Consider the following 18,060-nt stretch of genomic DNA (forward strand, 5'->3'; position numbering starts at 1 on the left):
TCTCTCGCTCTCTTCACATCGATGGCCCAGCAGACACTAGTTGCTACCCTTTAACTTTTTGCTGGATGGATATTGACCGGCTGTCAGAGTTTCTGTCCTCTGAGTCTCACATGACTAGCTGAGCAGAACAGACAGTTTGCAGTGAAAATTGGTTGGCATGCATTTGATAGGTGGGGCTTAGTGGAGTGATGTGAGGTAGCAGAGGCAGAACTTTTTTGACATTGGAAAGTTCATGTTGCCTGCTGCCACTTTGACTCTTTATGATGAATTGATTTTAAAGCTTCTGTCTTATCTGTGACCCCATGATGGGCAGACTCAATATGAAAAACACTCTGGTGATATATATGACCTCACCTTTAGCCTCTTCCTTCTGAGCTTTAGTTGCTGGGCAGGACACTCCTAGACAAAGAGGATTTGGCAGGACTCTCAGTTCCATGACAGCGTCACAGAGAGCGTGACGGAGCGCCCCCTGTAGTTTATCACTTAGCTGTAAGGGGCTGACGTTTCCTTGTTCCCAGATGTCAAACCGTACGTACAGCTGTGTGTCTGGAAGAACAAAAGCAGATACAACAGTGACCTCAGATATGATGAAGAAAGGCAGAGCATTTATATTACATTATAAGACAGTTTTCTTAAAGACACTGGTTCATTTGTTGAGTGTCTTTGAGTATATAGAAAAGCGCTATAAAAGTCTAATGCATTCTTATTATTATTATAATAACCTGGCAGTAAGTGACTTCATCAGAGTAGATTACAACAGGAGGTTTGGTGCTAGCTTCATCATATCAGTTCGACTGCTTCAGTCCAACTCCAAGAACTAAGTATAAGAAATACAATTAAAAAAAACCTTCAGCCATATGAATTAAGTTTAGTGCAAGATACTGAGCAGCAAATTGCTCCCCAATGGAAAGCCTCTGGTGTGTGTGAGCTGAAGTAGTGAATGTTTAGTAGATTAGGGTCCTGGCCTGGTTTGTAAACGGGTGCATAGAAACCAAGGGTACGTGAGCACAAAGCCCAGAAAAAAATATACTTATATTTATAGAACTCTGCACATGCAAAACCTGCATGCAATGTTCCCTTTTTAAAGCATAATCCAACTGGGAATGTGCACACCTCATATTCTGCCCTGTGAACACAGCCATAAATCATGAACGCATCTGAACGAGCCGGCAGAACAAAGGTTAAAGGAAAGCTAAATCAAGGTAACAGTGAGGAAGAAGAAGTACGTCCTCACAGATTTCCCACAGATATCGATGTGTCTGTGAATAAGGTCGTGAGAAAGCACATTCTGTACTGTGTTGTTAGTTTGCTACCACAGGAGGTTCATTAACAAAAAGAAAAATCTGAGAGGGAAACTGCAATGCTGCTGCATTCAAGAAAATCTCCAGCAGTGCTGAAACATGAGTGGAACTCTGCAGGGTTCAAACGTTTACAGGAACAACGCACAAGTCTTCACATTATCTCAGAGGTCGGCAGTAGCTCACTCTGTAGGGATTTGTCTTCAAGTCCCGGTGCAGACCATAATATGGAAGTTGGTCTGGTAGCTGGAGAGGTGTCAGGTCACTTCTCGAGTACAACCGAGGTGCCCTTGAGTAAGACACCGAACCCCCAATCGATCTGATGCGCTCCCTGCTTAGCAGAGTGTAGCAGCCCCACTCTGACATCTCTCCACTAATGCATGTCCACAGGTCCTGTTTGTGCATGTTCCAACGATTGATAAGGGAAAGCAAAGTGTTGGTTTTACCACAGCAAACTTGGCCTGGAGTATAACTGAGTATTTAAGAGGATATGTAATCATTGTGTGAGAGCTGTCCAGGCTTAATTTCCACACTTTGCTCAGATACATGATAAAGATGTGCAGAGTATAGAATAGGCAGAGTGTGTACACACAGTATATCCTGTGCGGTCTGCGTGAGTGACAGTACACATCTTCTTTTAAAAAAAATAATAATAATCACACTCGATGATATATGACAACTGCTGATGCTGTGTTCCTAATTGTTTCAAGCTTCTGATGTTATTTGGGCTCAGGGGAATATGCAGGTGAGACAATTCACACACTGATGGCAGAGGCTGCTATGTAAAGTGACCATCAGAAGAAACTAATCTATTCATACGCCGCTGATGAAGCAGAGGGAGCAATTCAGGGTTAAATGTCTTGCCCAAGGACACATCGGACATGTGGCTGCAGGAGCTGGGCATCGAACCTCAAACCTTCCGGTTGAGAGACGTCGGACTCTACCAATTGAGCCACAGTCGCCCCCAACGCCCTCACTTATCAACGTACATAAATGGGTCCTCTAATATTTAAATGACTAGAGGCTGAAATACAGTCAACGTGTCTCTGAACAGAGCCCTAACCCTAGATAACCCTCTTAAACGGGACCCTCCCCCCGCAAAGAAGTAGAATCAGCTAACTGCTGAGTGAGTGGGTTTACCTGTGCCTGGACCGTCGCTGATGGAGAACACTTTACCAACAGTGGTCAGCTCATCAAAATGCTCTGGATGGAGGGAGATAGTGCAGCTATCTGATCTCTGCAGAGCGGCAAATTCCTGTGCTGGAGGGACCTGAAGGGACTGACCATGGGCGTCCACAAAGGAGAGCGCTATGCAGGCAATACCTGAAAGAGTGGAGGGAAACATTCAGATGATCAGCAATCAACCTTAAACAAATCTAATGCAATACATCCATTTGGTTTCATGTGCTTATAAATGAATTACTATTTTCTGGGTGACAAACGCATAAGCTACCCTTACCAACAAAAAAATATATAAAGGAAGACATTTTCAATCAGCGATGGGATGATAGGTCAACCCATTTAAAACCTTTTAAAGTTCATATTTAGTTTTTAATGTCATTGGATTGTTTGCCTCTTATCTCTCTGTTTGTCAGGACCACAAAGATTTAAATGGAAACTAGAAGAGCTTTACAGGATTTTTTCTTTAATTAAATTCATTCCATAAATAAGAACTTTCCAAAAACTTGTTGGATTATTTTTTTTTTTGCAGGGTGGGTTAGTTGTGGCGTTGTTTATTTGAGCATACAATGTGAGCGGGAGCACTGTGCACACTCACACTTTTCACTCAAAGATGTTTTTTTTGTTGAGGAACTTCTTTTGGAGTTTACTTGATGCATCTTTTGTGGATAAAAGTTGAGTGTCTGGTGTTGTCAAGTTTTTGAAAGAAATATGTCCATTTATTTTGAAAGGGAAAAAAAGAGAACCACGACGCAGCTTCTTCTCTCCGGTTAAATGATTGGATTTGGTTGCTTGGCTAATTCATTTTGTTTATAAAGATGATTTAATACAGATTCTCCAGAAATAGAAAAGTATTATGTATGTAGTGAAATCTCAATGGAACATGGTATCGGACACTTTGGGGTTATGTGACCGTTGAAAGGAAAAGAAAATGTCAACAGACTGACGGTGACGAGGAAGAAAACCTCAATCAGCTGCTGCACTCATAAAGGTTAGCTCATTTTAAAAAGGATACAGGGTTAACAGTTAATATGGACCAAGCTTGAACTGTAGATTCCAACAGAAAGAAGAAATATATTGTTTTTAAAACAATAAAATCATTTCCAAATCAATATTTTGTGTGAAATTATTGATATGTGCTGCCTCATTTGAGTGAAAGGCCCACGCATACGTTTAATCCCTCTCGACTATGCAACGTGTGTTTTATCCTAGTCATGAAAACACCACACAGATGGGTAAAGACATCTCTATGGTTAACAATACCCAATAGTCAGAAATACTTCTTGGGATGTTTGTTTGCTGGTGAAGATTAGGGCCCGACCGATACAGGATTTTTAGGGCCTATATCGATGAGAAAGAAAATTTGATACTGCTATACCGGCCGACATCTTTCTTCGATCTATGTTCAATCTGTAGAGAAAGATAGATATATACAGTATATACACACTGTGAGAAAATTAGCCAACACCGATGGTCACATGATATGCTAATATCGGCCGATATTATCGACTGGCCGATGAATCGGTTGGGCTCAAGTGAAGATAGACCCTCTAAAACCAAATATCTGCTCTCTACAATCAACCTACTTGAAATAATCTCTGCTGTTTTAAAAAAGGTCTTGTCGTTGCGTTAGGGTCTTTGAAGCAGGAGTCAATACAACAAAAGCCAATCCAGGATTGATTGAAAAGATACAATTGCTCATTCACCTGTCAATTCACCCTGCATGCACCTTGGAAGGCCATGCCACACTTAGGCAACTGAAAAGTGAACACAGTTATATATGCTGCAAAAAGCCTTAACTGAAGGAGCAACAGCACTGCCAAGCATTGGAGAAGAATACAAAAAGACCAAAGACAAAAAAGGAACGGGTCAAGCTGCAAAGGCTTTGATCAATCTGCTGACTGTAAAGGGTCGTCAAGAAAATCACAAGTGATGGTACCTTTAAACTGAGAAGGTGGAAAGAGATGATTAACCAGCTCTGACATGGTACCTGGACCGACATTAGAGACACCCAGAGGAAAACAATTAGAGGTGCACCAATATTCACAAGTGACAAAAGTACAAACCTTTTTACCTCAAGTATAAAGAAAGAAATCACTTCACAGAAGGTATGGGCCAAAGCAATGCTTACTAGAAACGATGACAAATGAAATGACTTATGGTAAGTATGATCATTTCATTTTAAAGAGCTGAACAAGTTATCAAAACAAACAACAGCCAGGTCAAAGTGTAATGTCAGTTTGCAGGGTAAATAAATGTACATGCACATGGAGAAAATAAAACTCAAAGTGCAAAAGTGCACATCAGTCAGGTGAAATGTGTAATGCAGAGGTTGTCATTCTATAAAAAGACTGCTTTAAAAGCTTTATGATATAAAATTGTTCGCTGTGGTAATCACTGCAATTGTTTGTTCACTGTCCCTCTCAAACGGGCCTCTGTCATCAAGGTGTGAATGTGAAGGTGTGACCTGTGGTGTAAAAGCACTTTGAGTAATCAGAAGACTAGAAAATTATACAAGCTCAAGCCCATTTACCATTTACAAGACAGGGAGAAGAGTCTGGGCACGTAACACTGCTCAGCTGTCTGACAGAATGATTTCAAACATGGAGCAAGGATAAGGTCATCATAACACTAAATGTCTTGGTCTTTCTCGATTTCCATCCCTAAATGTCTCGGTCTTCACTCGGTCTCGATCCCTTAATGTCTTGGTCTTGTCTCGATCCCTAAATGTCTCGGTCTTCACTAGGTCTCGATCCATAAATGTCTAGGTCTTCACTCGGTCTTGATCCTTAAATGTCTTGGTCTTGACTTGTTCTGGGTCCCTAAATATCTTGAGCTTGACTTGGTCTCTATCCCTAAATGTCTTGGTCTTGACTGACTTGGTCTCGATCCCTAAAAGTCCTGGTCTTGACTGACTTGGTCTTTATCCCTAAAAGTCCTGGTCTTGACTGACTTGGTCTCGATCCCTAAAAGTCCTGGTCTTGACTGACTTGATCTCGATCCCTAAAAGTCCTGGTCTTGACTGACTTGATCTCGATCCCTAAAAGTCCTGGTCTTGACTGACTTGGTCTCGATCCCTAAAAGTCCTGGTCTTGACTGACTTGATCTCGATCCCTAAAAGTCCTGGTCTTGACTGACTTGATCTCTATCCCTAAATGTCCTGGTCTTGACTGACTTGGTCTCTATCCCTAAATGTCCTGGTCTTGACTGATTTGGTCTCGATCCCTAAAAGTCCTGGTCTTGACTGACTTGGTCTCGATCCCTAAAAGTCCTGGTCTTGACTGACTTGATCTCGATCCCTAAAAGTCCTGGTCTTGACTGACTTGATCTCTATCCCTAAATGTCCTGGTCTTGACTGACTTGGTCTCTATCCCTAAATGTCCTGGTCTTGACTGACTTGGTCTCGATCCCTAAATGTCTTGGTCTTGACTCAGTCCCGGAGCACTCTGGTCTAAGGTATGTCTTGGTCTCAGTTAGCGTGGTCTTGATTACAGCACTTGGTACCGGGAGAAAAACAAGAACACTTCTCTCCTGTCATAGATTTCATTCATTTCTCAAATGGAGTCTGCTCAATAAAACATTGTTAAGAAAGCTCTGCTGCTTTAATAAAACGTATTCTCATTGAGGAGTGACACCCACTGTCCAAAACCTTTACCAGATCTTCCTCAAAGTCAACTCGACCCTTACTTTATACCGCTTCTTTGCGTCTGCTTTCCACTGCAGCAAGTCAACCAAGAGTAACATCATGCTTTGCAAATGGAAATGTCCAACAGCGGGAAATGTGATTCAAAGCCAAACATTAAGTGAAGAAGACAAAGGGAGTTTGTGTAGAACAGAATCTATTAGTAATTATAAACGAGTGTTTTAATTCAACAAACTCATCATTTACATCCATAATTAGTCGCCCTTTGGTGTTGTTGAATGACATCACAATTATTTAAAAAAATTCCACAACAGCTCCTTCATGATCGGGGGAAACCTTGAGGTAACCTCGTGTGTGTTGTTGGTTAGCATAAACGACACGGCCCACATCGTCTTCCTTCATCAGGCAGATTATCTTGCGCATGCCAAGTCAAAAACGATGTCCTTGACATGAGACAAAGGGTTCTCGCCATTCCTCTACAACGGCTGAGGAGTCCCAGTTTGGAAGGAGACCTTTCTCTTGAGAGATGAAACATCAGATGACTGCATACCTAGAGAGCCCCCCCCCATCCCAAGCTGTCCCATGGGGCTCTAGATTCATGTCAAATTAAGTTTAAAAAATAATGATAAATGGAAAAGTTTACGTTGTCACAGCAGTTCCATGTAGTCTCCACATGAAAACCAAAAACATCACTTCTTCTGTGAGTGTCAGCCCATGTATCGTTTTGTTACTCACTCTCAAAAGAGCAGCACGTGACTAAATTAAACTATTATCAACATGATGAATATTTAAAATGTACCAGTTTGCAGAATATAGTAAAAAAACAGAGTAAGAACCTGATACCATTACAAACATATCTGTGGATGTCTGAATGTAGTGGACTGTAAGTTGAAGAAACTGTAATTCTGTTGTACACTGTACTGTACGCTTTCGATCCTATTCTATTCTCACATTAATGTCATTGCTGACTCAAACTAAAACTAACCACATGTTGTATAGAGGTAAAAATAGAGTATTCCATACACTGTTCTGCTGTCTAGCAATGAAATAAAAATCAGAATTTAAACTCTGCCTCATTCATTGTCCTTGTAATGATCAAGTATCTCTACATACCTTTGCCACCCGTCCCTTGGCCTCCAGGCTTATTGTAGAGGAAGATATCACCCTCAGCCAAGTCACTGCTCAAATGAAAGTAGTGCTGCAGGAGAACACAAAAACAAATCAGAACCTAGAAGCCTGAACAACAACAATTAATATTATATCGTAAGTTTTTTGGTTCTTTGTATTACCCCGACTTTTCCCACAGATGCTAAGACATGGAGCAAGTAGGAGTATTCTTAGTAGTATTTATTTATTTGCACAGTAAGGGAAAAAACATATTAAACAAATAACAAAATAGACAACATTCAGCAGAGCAAGAGACTAAAGTTCCTGGGATTATGTGTGAGTTGTAGTGACCACTAAAGAATACAAAAGCCATCAGGTAATTATATTATTTCAGTGTGTCGCAACAGATACCTACACTGGTACACGGCACAAATCTCACCTGAGGACTTTTTCACCATCATGGGTAAAATATGCAATTTCAAATATGTATTTGTTTTTGGAAGGAACTTGTGACCCCCAGGGGTTCCCGCCCCCCACTTTTGGAACCCCTGTACTAGCCTACAAGTCACTACTACTCCATACATGCTCTTCAGCAACATGAACTACAGAATTTTAATAAAGTGAATGTAGAAGACAAACCGTATTCCTTTCTGCTTCAGGGAAATGTTAAAGGGGACATATTATGAAAAATCCACTTTCACAGTGTTTTTGAACATATATTTGGGTAACCTGAGTGTCTACTGACCCACAAAATGTGAAATAAACCCATCCAGTCCTTTGTTTGTGGTCTGCACAAGTCTTACTTACTTAGTCTCACTTACTTCTGCATGTGTGTGTTCATGACTTACAGAGTGTAAAAACTGTAAATCTAAAAGTAAAAGTAAATCTTAATCTTACAACACAGAGAAAAATGCTCAGTTTCAAATTTGCTCTCCTTGTATTGTCAAAGTGGGATTCGGGTAAAAAAAAAAAAGGAAAACTCCCCTCCCCTTGTATCGACAACCATGGACTCCACCCCAAACCTAGAACAAAACTTTTGAGAAGGTCCACCATTTTTATTCTCGCTACAGAGGAGTGATATCTACCAGGAAAACTCACGGGGGGGTTCAGTGCATTTAAAGAGACACACACACTAAAACGGAGCGTTCTGAGAGAGCTGGTTTATACAGGGTCACAAACCACCTCTGGTGCTTGATTCATGTTATATTTTGACCAAAGCACAGCACAGATGTTTCATGTAGACCACCGGGGACTATTTGAAAAGGTGGAAAAGGGGGATAATATGTCCTCTTTAAAAACAGGCTACAAGCACATTGCACCAAAGAAATGACACAACACAACCAGAAACAAAGCTAAAGGATTGTACCTTGAAGTGATGTGCTGTGTTGCTGTCGGTGTACTTCGGTACATGCAGGAAGATGAGGAGATTCTGTCTGAGGTAGTGAGCCACAGCGGGCAGCCATGGACGACAGTACTGGGGTAGACTGAAGTGCATCACCTCAGTGGCTTGGGATCCAGAGGGCTGGATGAACTAATCAGACAAACATTTGCAGAAAAACTTATCCAAAGCAATTTTCAGTTGCATTAGTGCATTAAAGTGTTCTTCAGTTGCCTAAGTGGAAATAAAACCCATAATTCTGGAAGAGTAAGCAATTTGCACACTGCAATGCACAGGTCCATGTCCTCAGAGCTAAAGACGAGCCACACACTAACACGAAAATTGCATTCAGAAATCATGACACTACTTATCCCTTATTTATTTTATATTCAAATAAAAGCTAATTACCTCCACATCAGCCGGTGTCAGCTTGCAGTTCCTCACAAGCATGACAGTGATGATGTCCAAGGTTGTCTCATCCAAACGTTTGCGCAGCACCTTCACCAGCTCGTCTGTGATCTCAGGACCTGAACAGAAAAACATTTCGGGGTCACCTCCCTGATGCAAATACACAAACCATCTAACTCGTGCACTAAAATCCTGATTTAAAGCTCCACATATACTTTTTATTTCATGTGTAAATGTGCATAAGAGGATATGTTTGTGGTCTTAAAACCAAATGCATTTTACTTTCCTCTCTCATGTTCTTCCTGGAGCTCTAGCAAGAACATCTCAGTTGTTTTGCTAAGTAGTGTCTTATGTAGAAACCTGCAGTGTATTTGGCCTGACTGAGAAAGCAGTGAGCACTGAAAGGAGTTGTACCATCAGTCAATCTTTGAGTAAACTAGCCTCGTCCATTTAAACTCAAACCATCCACTGAAAACATCACGAGATAAAGCGCCAGAGAAAGTTCAGAAAGAGAACTTAGGTGACAGGTTAAAGGGTTAAACTAGTTAGATATAAAGACAACAAGAAACAAATAACTAATATTAGATATATTAGATGTGTTTTTCTTAAAAAATAACAGAACACTGTGGTCTATTTCAAAAAAATAGAGACAGACAAAAGTCAGCACAATAAATGTCCTTGAAAGTATGTTTATCTGGGGGTCGCTGGTGCTCTAGCAGATAAACACACTTTGAAGTGTGCTGACTTTTTGTCTCTCTTTTAGTCTTGTTGCGGTCTTGCACTTAAAATATTGGTTACGGTTGTGTGAGACTTTTTTTTGCTGTTTTGTGTTTCAAAAAATAAACATGAATGAAAAAAGCATGAAGAAAACCCATTGAGTTCAAAGACCAGAGGGCAAAACCAACAGACACAGATTTGTATGATCATCTGGTAAAGAGCTGACATAACCCCAGCTGGTCTTAGATAATACACCCAGAACAACAGTGCCATCAAGCCATCCAAAGGAGTAACAGCAGCCGTGTCCACAATCAGTACTCGGTACTCTTTTAGTCACCCTGTGCCACCCTGGCATCACAAAGAAATCGGCCACTACAGCCTCAACAAAAGACATTTTATCAATGCAAAAATAAAAGTGAATTGCACTTAAACCACTGTAACAAAAGTTTAACCTGAGACAAAAGATGAGAGTGTATGCAGAGTGAAACACCAGCACACATAACTATTAATGACTTAACTATGATAAAGGGCATATCAGAATCAGAAATACTTTATTATACTGTTGGATCTTACTTGAACATCACAATCAGGTTTTGGAAAAGTAGGTTATTGGCTGGCTGTTTATCAACTTCTTGTCTCCATGCTGTCAGTGCAGTGGAGCAGCATCATTCACAAACATTATTCGTTCCACTGAGAAGTGTTGAGTGCTGCTGGGAGGCTTTTCTTTGTGTCGACATCAATCAAGCTCAAGAACGCCCTCATTCCCATAAAATCACATCATGATTAACCGAACACATGCAGATTTTCTGAGAGCAGCTCTGCAGTTAATGCATGATCTGCCTCATAATCTAACGAAATGAACAAATGTAAAGTTTTAAAGGTCCAATCAGTAAGATATCTACTGACGTAAATGATAAAGTGACCTTACTATATGATCAGACATTAAGGAAACATGTTGAAGTGCTGGCTTCTCTGACATCAATGCAGCAGTCAGTATGTCCTCCTTCTAACTTTAGATTCTGGTCCTGAATGCGTTTTTTTAAGGAGCCCTCACATGGCCGTTTTGACGCCCCTCGGTTTCCCAGATATGAGAGCAGTTATCAGGTCAAACCAACAGGTGTTGCAGGTAGAAGTGATTGTACCCGTCCTAAAAAGCCTCTGCATGTTTCTAATAAACTCTACGAGCAGAAACGTGCTCAAACTAGGATCAATATTGGAGATGTTTTTGAAAAATGGAGAGAGGTTAGAACGCAGAAAGGTTTACAGACCGATGCAGAGCTGGCTAAACACTGAAGCTTCAGTGTCCACAACATGGCAACCTGCGTGAGCATCGACTCTACAGAGAAGGGGGGCGGAGGGAGACAGCTCTCTACGATGTTTTGAAGTTGGACTGCAGTACCCATTTTAAACGCTAGAGGTGACGAATCACTGAAGCTTATTTAACATACATTTCTCTTCTCTTTTTAACGCACTGAGTCATGCATATATAACATTTTACAGAAACAATAAGAGCTAATACACCTACTAATTTCTTGCAAAGAACAAAAGAGACTAGTAATCAAACCTTTAACAGAAATATGTTTATGTTGTGAAGTGTTTGGTCTTTCTGCATGTTGTTGTATCGGCCGCTCAGGTTTGAAATCCTTCAGGGCAGTTTTTGTCATGTTTTCACTTCATTGATATTTAAAATCGATCAGCGGGCCACAATGAGTGAGGAGGGGGCCCTCAAGTGGCCTCCGGGCTGCCACTTTCCCATCTCTGCTGTAATGCATCTGCCAACACCAATATTCCCCCATTAATCACAAATAAACTTAAAATATGGAATGACTTTGAGAACTTAATGAACCTGTTACGTGACTCCACTCCCAAATATTTCCCAATGAGTGAAAAAGGAAGTTTTGTCAGATTTAAGATTTCAAACCATGGAGACTAGCTTAATAACTCCAATGTGCTGCATTCAGGTCCCCTCAACAAGTCCATCCATCCATCCATTATCTTTACTGATTCTGCTGTTCAGGGTCGCGAGGGGCTGGAGCCGACCCCAGCTGTCATTGGGCGAGGGGCGGGGTTACACCCTGGACTGTTCGCCAGTTTCCCGTTTCCACCAAGCGGTCTGGTTCAGTTCAGTTCGGTACGGTACCCATTTATTGGGAATGGGAACACTCTTAAATAGCTGACGCGGCTATCTCCATCTGGCTTACACTCCGCTTACCAAATGAGGATACGGTTGCCGGTGGAAACGCAAGCAAGGTCAAGGTTTACCGTACCAAACTGTACTGAACCAAACTGGACTGCTTAGTGGAAGAGGGGCTTTAGGGACAGACAACCAGCCACACCTTGAATTTGATAAAACCTCCTGATTTTAGCATTCAGAAAGTTTGTTTATATGCACTCCTGTATATGTCATTCTTACCTGCATTTCCTACTCCATGCACGAGGAGCAGGATGTGCTTGTCTACTTGTCCAACCGGTCGAGAGCCGTCAAGAGAAGACCGAGAGCCCTGAGGAAAGGGAGACATGAATCATCGGCATCTTTACAACAAACTATCCATAAACGTATTGAATAATTAGAATGATTGGTTTTCACTTCAGCGTATCAGATAAGCTGCAGAAGAGCACACGGGATAGAACTTCATTCATTAATCAAAAACTTTCCTGCAGTTCTTTTGTAACTTTGGTTCCAGACAACATCTTAATGGTCCCAAATGTCAGACAAATTACATCAAAAGCCATTTTAGCAGATTCGCCCTCATGAACATGCTGCTCTGTATCATCAATGTATGAGTGATGGTTGTCACGACATCTAAGAAATGTTTCATCACTCCTCACTGAATCGAGAGTTTGTGTAAACACTTCAGTAAAGATGGTGGTAAACTGCTTTGCGTACTTACCATGAGATCCTCAGAATATAAAGGCTCTTGACTCCTGGCAAGTCCAATGGAGCGAGCCACGTGGAGGTTTCCATCCACATCGGAGTATTTCCCTGTTAGTGATGTTTCACAAAGTCTGCAGAAGTAAACACAAGAAGCATGAATAAAGGCTGAAGCACTGTGCACAGAGCCGGTAATTGTCGTGTTCCTCTGATATTTTGGGACCAAAAAACACAACAGTAGAACCTTTCTTAAATATCAATGTCATACACTGATCATCCTTTTCCTTTCAGACATTGTGCCTCTTAAATGTACCAATGTTTGAAGAGAGTCTGTTCCAAAGAATAAATTACAGTCATTAAATAGCTCTGAGAAAAGAAACCCCCTAGACAGGTGATATCTTCTATACATAAATAATTAAACTAATACATGTTTCATGTTTTCTCAAGTAATACTCAAGTATTGCTAATAATAATACAATTTATTTATAACTCACTTTACATTTAAATGAAAATCTCACAGTGCTGCAATAAGAGTAAAACCATAAAAACAGTAGCAATAGTCAGACAGGTAAAATCAGGCAGAGTTAAAACCTAAGCATAAAACAAGATCTAAAAGCAGTGGTTTAAGGGAAAAGGTTTTTAGGAGGGTTTTCAGGTCCTTTTTGAAGGAGACCACTGTCTGTGGGGTTCTCAGATTTGCAGGCAGAGTGCTGCATAGCCTTGGGGCAGCAGAGGAGAAGGCTCTGTCCCGCATAGAGCAAAGCTTAGTCTTGGTGGTTTGGAGGCAGTCGGTGGATGCAAATCGGAGGTGTCTTGTGGGTTTGTGGGAAGAGCAGTTCTTTAAGGTATGGAGGGGCATTTCCATATATGCATTGATGGATGAGTAATGAGATTTTATATTCGATCCTGGGTGGGAGGGGAAGCCAGTGTAGTGAGTGCAGGATGGCGGTAATGTGCACGTGTTGTCGCACTCTCATCAGGATCCTGGCAGCGCTGTTCTGTATGTACTGGAGCTTCTGTATGCTCTTGCCGGGGATCCCGATGGCGTGGACCACTTTCTCAGCTTAACAAGAAGGCCATCTGAACAAACCTCAGGTGCTACAAGTGCATGCATGTGCACATTGTCTCTGTTAACTTGGACAGGTACGGATCATTTCTGATGTTGTGGGATTGCTTTAGGGGGATAAAACTTCAACCAGAGCATCAACAGATTTCAACAGTGAGCTCTGTGCTCTACGTGGGGGGAAAGTGGAAGGAGAGAATTTATATATGAGACGGCCTGAGCCGCCATAATGCGCCAGCCTGAGGGCCACTCTTAAAGGAAATGAGAGATGAATCGTGTTATTCCAAAACACACCTATTTGATCAAAAGACTTTATTCGACCTGTGCGCCCCTTCGCCTCGGTTAGCGCTAAGATTGTGGCCGCTTAGGTAGAAAAAAGTAGTTGGACACCATTAAAACAGTCAGTGACATGCTCTTTACACCGTACACTTTAGAGGTCACAGTTTATAATTGGATTTGGTAAATGGACTTGAGCTGGTATTGCACTTTTCTAGTCTTCTGACTACTCAAAGCGCTTTTTTCCACCGCAGGTCAACACATTCACACACTGATGGTAGAGGCTGTTATGTAAAGGGTCCATTAGTATTAACTAATCCCATTCATTCACAATCACATACAGCAGCAGGGAGCTATTTGGGGTACGGTGTCACAAGGACACTTGACAAAGACATTTGGCTGTAGGATTGAACCTCCTGGTTGAGAGACGACCGACTCTACCTCTGAGCCACAGCCGCCCAAATTAACAGAGCAGAGAGGACAGATTATTTTTACACTGGTGACAAGCGGATGCTTGGACGTCAATGCACACGCATTGCATGTTGGAGCTGTTTAAATGAGACAGCATCAATCTGTTGTAGGGGACGTCTTAAGTGGGATGCCAAAGGTGAATTAATCCGAGTGAAGTGTCAGGAACAGCAACCAACTCTGTTTGAGCAGCATTAGATTCTGGAGGTGTGAAGTGTCAGTTTTGCTGCTGCATTCACTTGTGCTCATAAATTGCTCTAGAACCTTTTCCAGCCACAAGCATCTGGGGTGCAAGGGGTGGTTTTAGTCACCCTATGCCACCCTGGCACATGTGACCCGGTCACAACAATGGAAAAGGTCTGACTTGCTGTGAGTCGCGTCACTCTGAAGGAAGTGTTATAAACATGTTATAGACTCTATTATATTAAACAGACTAAAAAAAATACATCACACCTATTCCAAAAAGGGAAAAAAGTGTAAACATGCTTATAAGTGGATAGCTGAAATGATCAGTCATTGCATGGAGATGAAGCTCTCATGGCCATGAGTCATTATCTTTTGGCCACTGGTAGAATGACCACACGTTACTATCCAGTGGCCACAGGATAATATTGGTCAAGACACTTTTGTTTTTTTCCCCTCAATCTCACAGTTATACATGTTTATAGAAGGTCTACCACCTGGCCCAGTGAATCATTTAAGATCTGCAGTGCTGTGTCATTTTAGATTACATGTTCGAGTTAAGTGTATTTTGAAAACGGTGGTAACATTTCTGTAAAGCCTTTCTGAATAAAAAAAAAGTATCATCATGAAATACTGAAAGAGTAAAAGAAAGGAGAAAGCTAAATTTGAATGAAGTATGATCTTACCTGAGGTAGAAGACTGATTTAGTCGTCCGCTCCTGGTACACAAACATGTTCTTTCGGTTGACGACACAGAAGGAGTTCAGCACAGAGCGCAGGGCCTGAATTGCTAACATGAGGAGGCAAAAATATATAGTAATGTTTAGCATGTTTGAAAGACAGAACTACATAGAAACACCACTTTAAAAGATAATGAAGCTAGGCCACACCTGCTAATTTATTTATTAAATATTTGTTTCAGGATTCAAGTAAGCAACCAACTTCTAAAAAATTGCTAATTTTCCTTTAACTCGTCCGGTTGGGGCCTAAATCAAAGAGCGGAGTATCTACACAATACCACGTCCTAATGTGTACCACTCACCCCTGGATACCCCCGATGTTAGGTCCCATCTTGAGTACCACTCACCCCTGGATACTGATAGATAATGTTTGGTCCCCTCTTGAGTACTACTCACCCCTAGATACCCCCATGTTTGGTCCAATCTTGAGGCGAGGGTGAATGTGGATAATTGTGCTCGACACAACGTCACAGGAGAAGTGTCCAGGGATGAACTGCATGGTAGCTGCCAGGTAGTCTCTTGCCGGATAGCTTTCCTCCGTGTTGTAATCTATGTGGACAGGGTAGATAATGAATGTGTGAAGGAAGCTTTAAACAACTGCACAGAAATTACATCCCAGTAGCACCACAAGGCCCTTTTTCTTTTTCTGCATGTTTTATATTTGAGATCGTTTGTACCCCTTCACTATGAGCATCAAACGGAGGATGCTTGCCCTCCGATTTTGTCTGGACACGGAGCGAGGGGGTGAGGGTACAGGGCACGATCCATGGGAGACAGAAATATAGGGAATATCTTACATTTTTATAAGAGCGCTGGTGACGTCAACAGCACTCTTGTTGAAAAGAAAAAAAAGTTGAAAGATTTTCAAATGAAGTACTCGGAGCAGCCGCACAAAAGTGGTGGAGCGCTCAGAAAATAAGACAACACTTTTAGGCACTTAGGCATAAGGCACTTTTTCTGCCTCTGGTCGCCCCCTGCTGCAAACGTTCTCACCCCATTGAAAACAACTGAAAAAAGTGGCGCTCAGAATAAAACGCTAGGTGGACACAGAGCCTGAGAGAAGAAACTAAAAAGTCTGTTCGTCTACTGCTGACGTACCATCTGAAGTGTTGAGCCTCTGCCTGTAGATAGACTCCGTCTTCCAGATGTCCTCTTCACTCTCAGCCACCAGCAGAGAGTTACACACATGACTGTCATGAAGGTCTTGCAGCAGCATTCGCTAAAAAATACACAAATGTAACTTTTTAACAGCATTTGGAATTGATTGGAACCTTTTTGCCCTCTGTGTTGATGTACGTTTGCTAACTTCTTTATGAATGAATTCAAACCAAATCATGTTTTGCACTCAAAGTTTGAACTCTGTCTGGGTTCTAATTGATCCTGAAATAAAAGGTTATATTCTTTATGACACTCAGCCTCACATCTATTACCATTAATGGAAATATTAGTGAATCTTAGAGCTACGAAGGAGTATAAGGGGTACATTAAGGGCAATAAATTTGAGAATACAGTCGTAAGAGAAGAAGGTCATACATTTCCGTGAAAATAAGGTCAAAGATTTACGAGAATCAAATAAAAAATGTTTGAGATTAAAGTCGTTATTTTAGTCAACAGTTATATCGGTTGAGCAGCAGCCATCGGAGCATCTTGTGAAGTTATACTTCAGTTAAGGTTTCTCAAATCAGGAAATACTTTCTTGTGTCATCTGTAACAGAAGCTGAGTATGAACTCTCTGTGGAATGACCTGCTTTAAGGTCTCGAAATATTTGATAGTAGTGTTGGGGCTTTACTTGTGCAGATATGAAACTACACAATATTTAGGTCCATCAGCATCACAGAGTCATCAGTATCAGGACCCTGAAAAGATACTGCAAGAAACGGGGGCTTATCCAGAGACAGAACCACAATGACAAAGAGGAAACCGTCTCTTTATCTCTTTCAGAATAATATTTTAACCATAGCCTCATTTAATATTAAATCTAATATTGTAAATTAACGACTTTAATCTCGTAAATGTGTGAATCTAATCTCTAAATGTTAGATTTTTTTTCTCTGTAACTTGGCCCTAAGACTCCATCTGCTTAAGTTATAAACATAATCCGTCCTCCCTGTTTCATCATCATTACAGATGCTCACGTTACTTTAAGACTGATCAGTCTATTATCAGTGCTCAGTGCTCATGATGGATTAACGCTGGGTCTTTGTAGATAATATAACAAAGAGTAAGCTCTTTTAGGGGCGGCTGTGATGTGGCTCCTGCAGCAACATGTCCGATGTGTCCTTGGGCAAGACATTTAACCCCAAGTTGTTCCTGCTGCTTCATGGGCGGCTTAAGAGTGTGTGTGAATTGTATGAGTTACTTCTAATGGTCTCTTTACATAGCAGCCTCTACCACCAGTGTGTGAATGTGTAGGTGTGACCTGCGGTGTAAAAAGCACTTTGAGTAGTCAGAAGAATATCAAAAGTCAGATATTGTAATGAACATTTTTAGTTGTGGCTCTGACTCACGGCTGAGTGAGACTCAATGACGTCTCAAATGGTCTCACTGGTGTTTGTTATTTATTGACTTGTTGTTTATTCAGATTGTCGATAAAGTGTGTTGTGTGTATGAACTGACCCGGTGGGGAGATGAGTTTCCCTGCTGGGGCTTAATAAAGTTTTCTAATACCTGCTCTTTTGTAACATGATATAGTTAACGGTAAGCTCTTCTACCTGCTCTTTTATAAAGT

General features: G+C 41.3%; 2 protein-coding genes across 2 annotated transcripts in view; one reads left to right on the top strand and one right to left on the bottom strand.

Moving 5' to 3' along the window:
• Positions 1 to 18,060, top strand: part of hyi (hydroxypyruvate isomerase) — a 127,755-nt gene that overhangs the window by 44,254 nt on the left and 65,441 nt on the right. The window lies entirely within an intron of this gene.
• Positions 1 to 18,060, bottom strand: part of szt2 (SZT2 subunit of KICSTOR complex) — a 91,713-nt gene that overhangs the window by 40,229 nt on the left and 33,424 nt on the right. The window contains exons 42-51 of the mRNA XM_065956048.1: positions 16,430 to 16,550; positions 15,728 to 15,880; positions 15,279 to 15,381; positions 12,622 to 12,736; positions 12,144 to 12,231; positions 9,014 to 9,132; positions 8,594 to 8,758; positions 7,234 to 7,318; positions 2,439 to 2,621; positions 355 to 546 (exon numbers count right to left, since the gene is read on the bottom strand). Coding sequence (XP_065812120.1) covers positions 355 to 546; positions 2,439 to 2,621; positions 7,234 to 7,318; positions 8,594 to 8,758; positions 9,014 to 9,132; positions 12,144 to 12,231; positions 12,622 to 12,736; positions 15,279 to 15,381; positions 15,728 to 15,880; positions 16,430 to 16,550 — 1,324 coding nt within the window. The remainder of the gene's footprint in view (positions 1 to 354; positions 547 to 2,438; positions 2,622 to 7,233; positions 7,319 to 8,593; positions 8,759 to 9,013; positions 9,133 to 12,143; positions 12,232 to 12,621; positions 12,737 to 15,278; positions 15,382 to 15,727; positions 15,881 to 16,429; positions 16,551 to 18,060) is intronic.

This window comes from Labrus bergylta, chromosome 6 (genome assembly GCF_963930695.1).
Source record: "Labrus bergylta chromosome 6, fLabBer1.1, whole genome shotgun sequence".
NCBI classification, from domain to species: domain Eukaryota; kingdom Metazoa; phylum Chordata; class Actinopteri; order Labriformes; family Labridae; genus Labrus; species Labrus bergylta.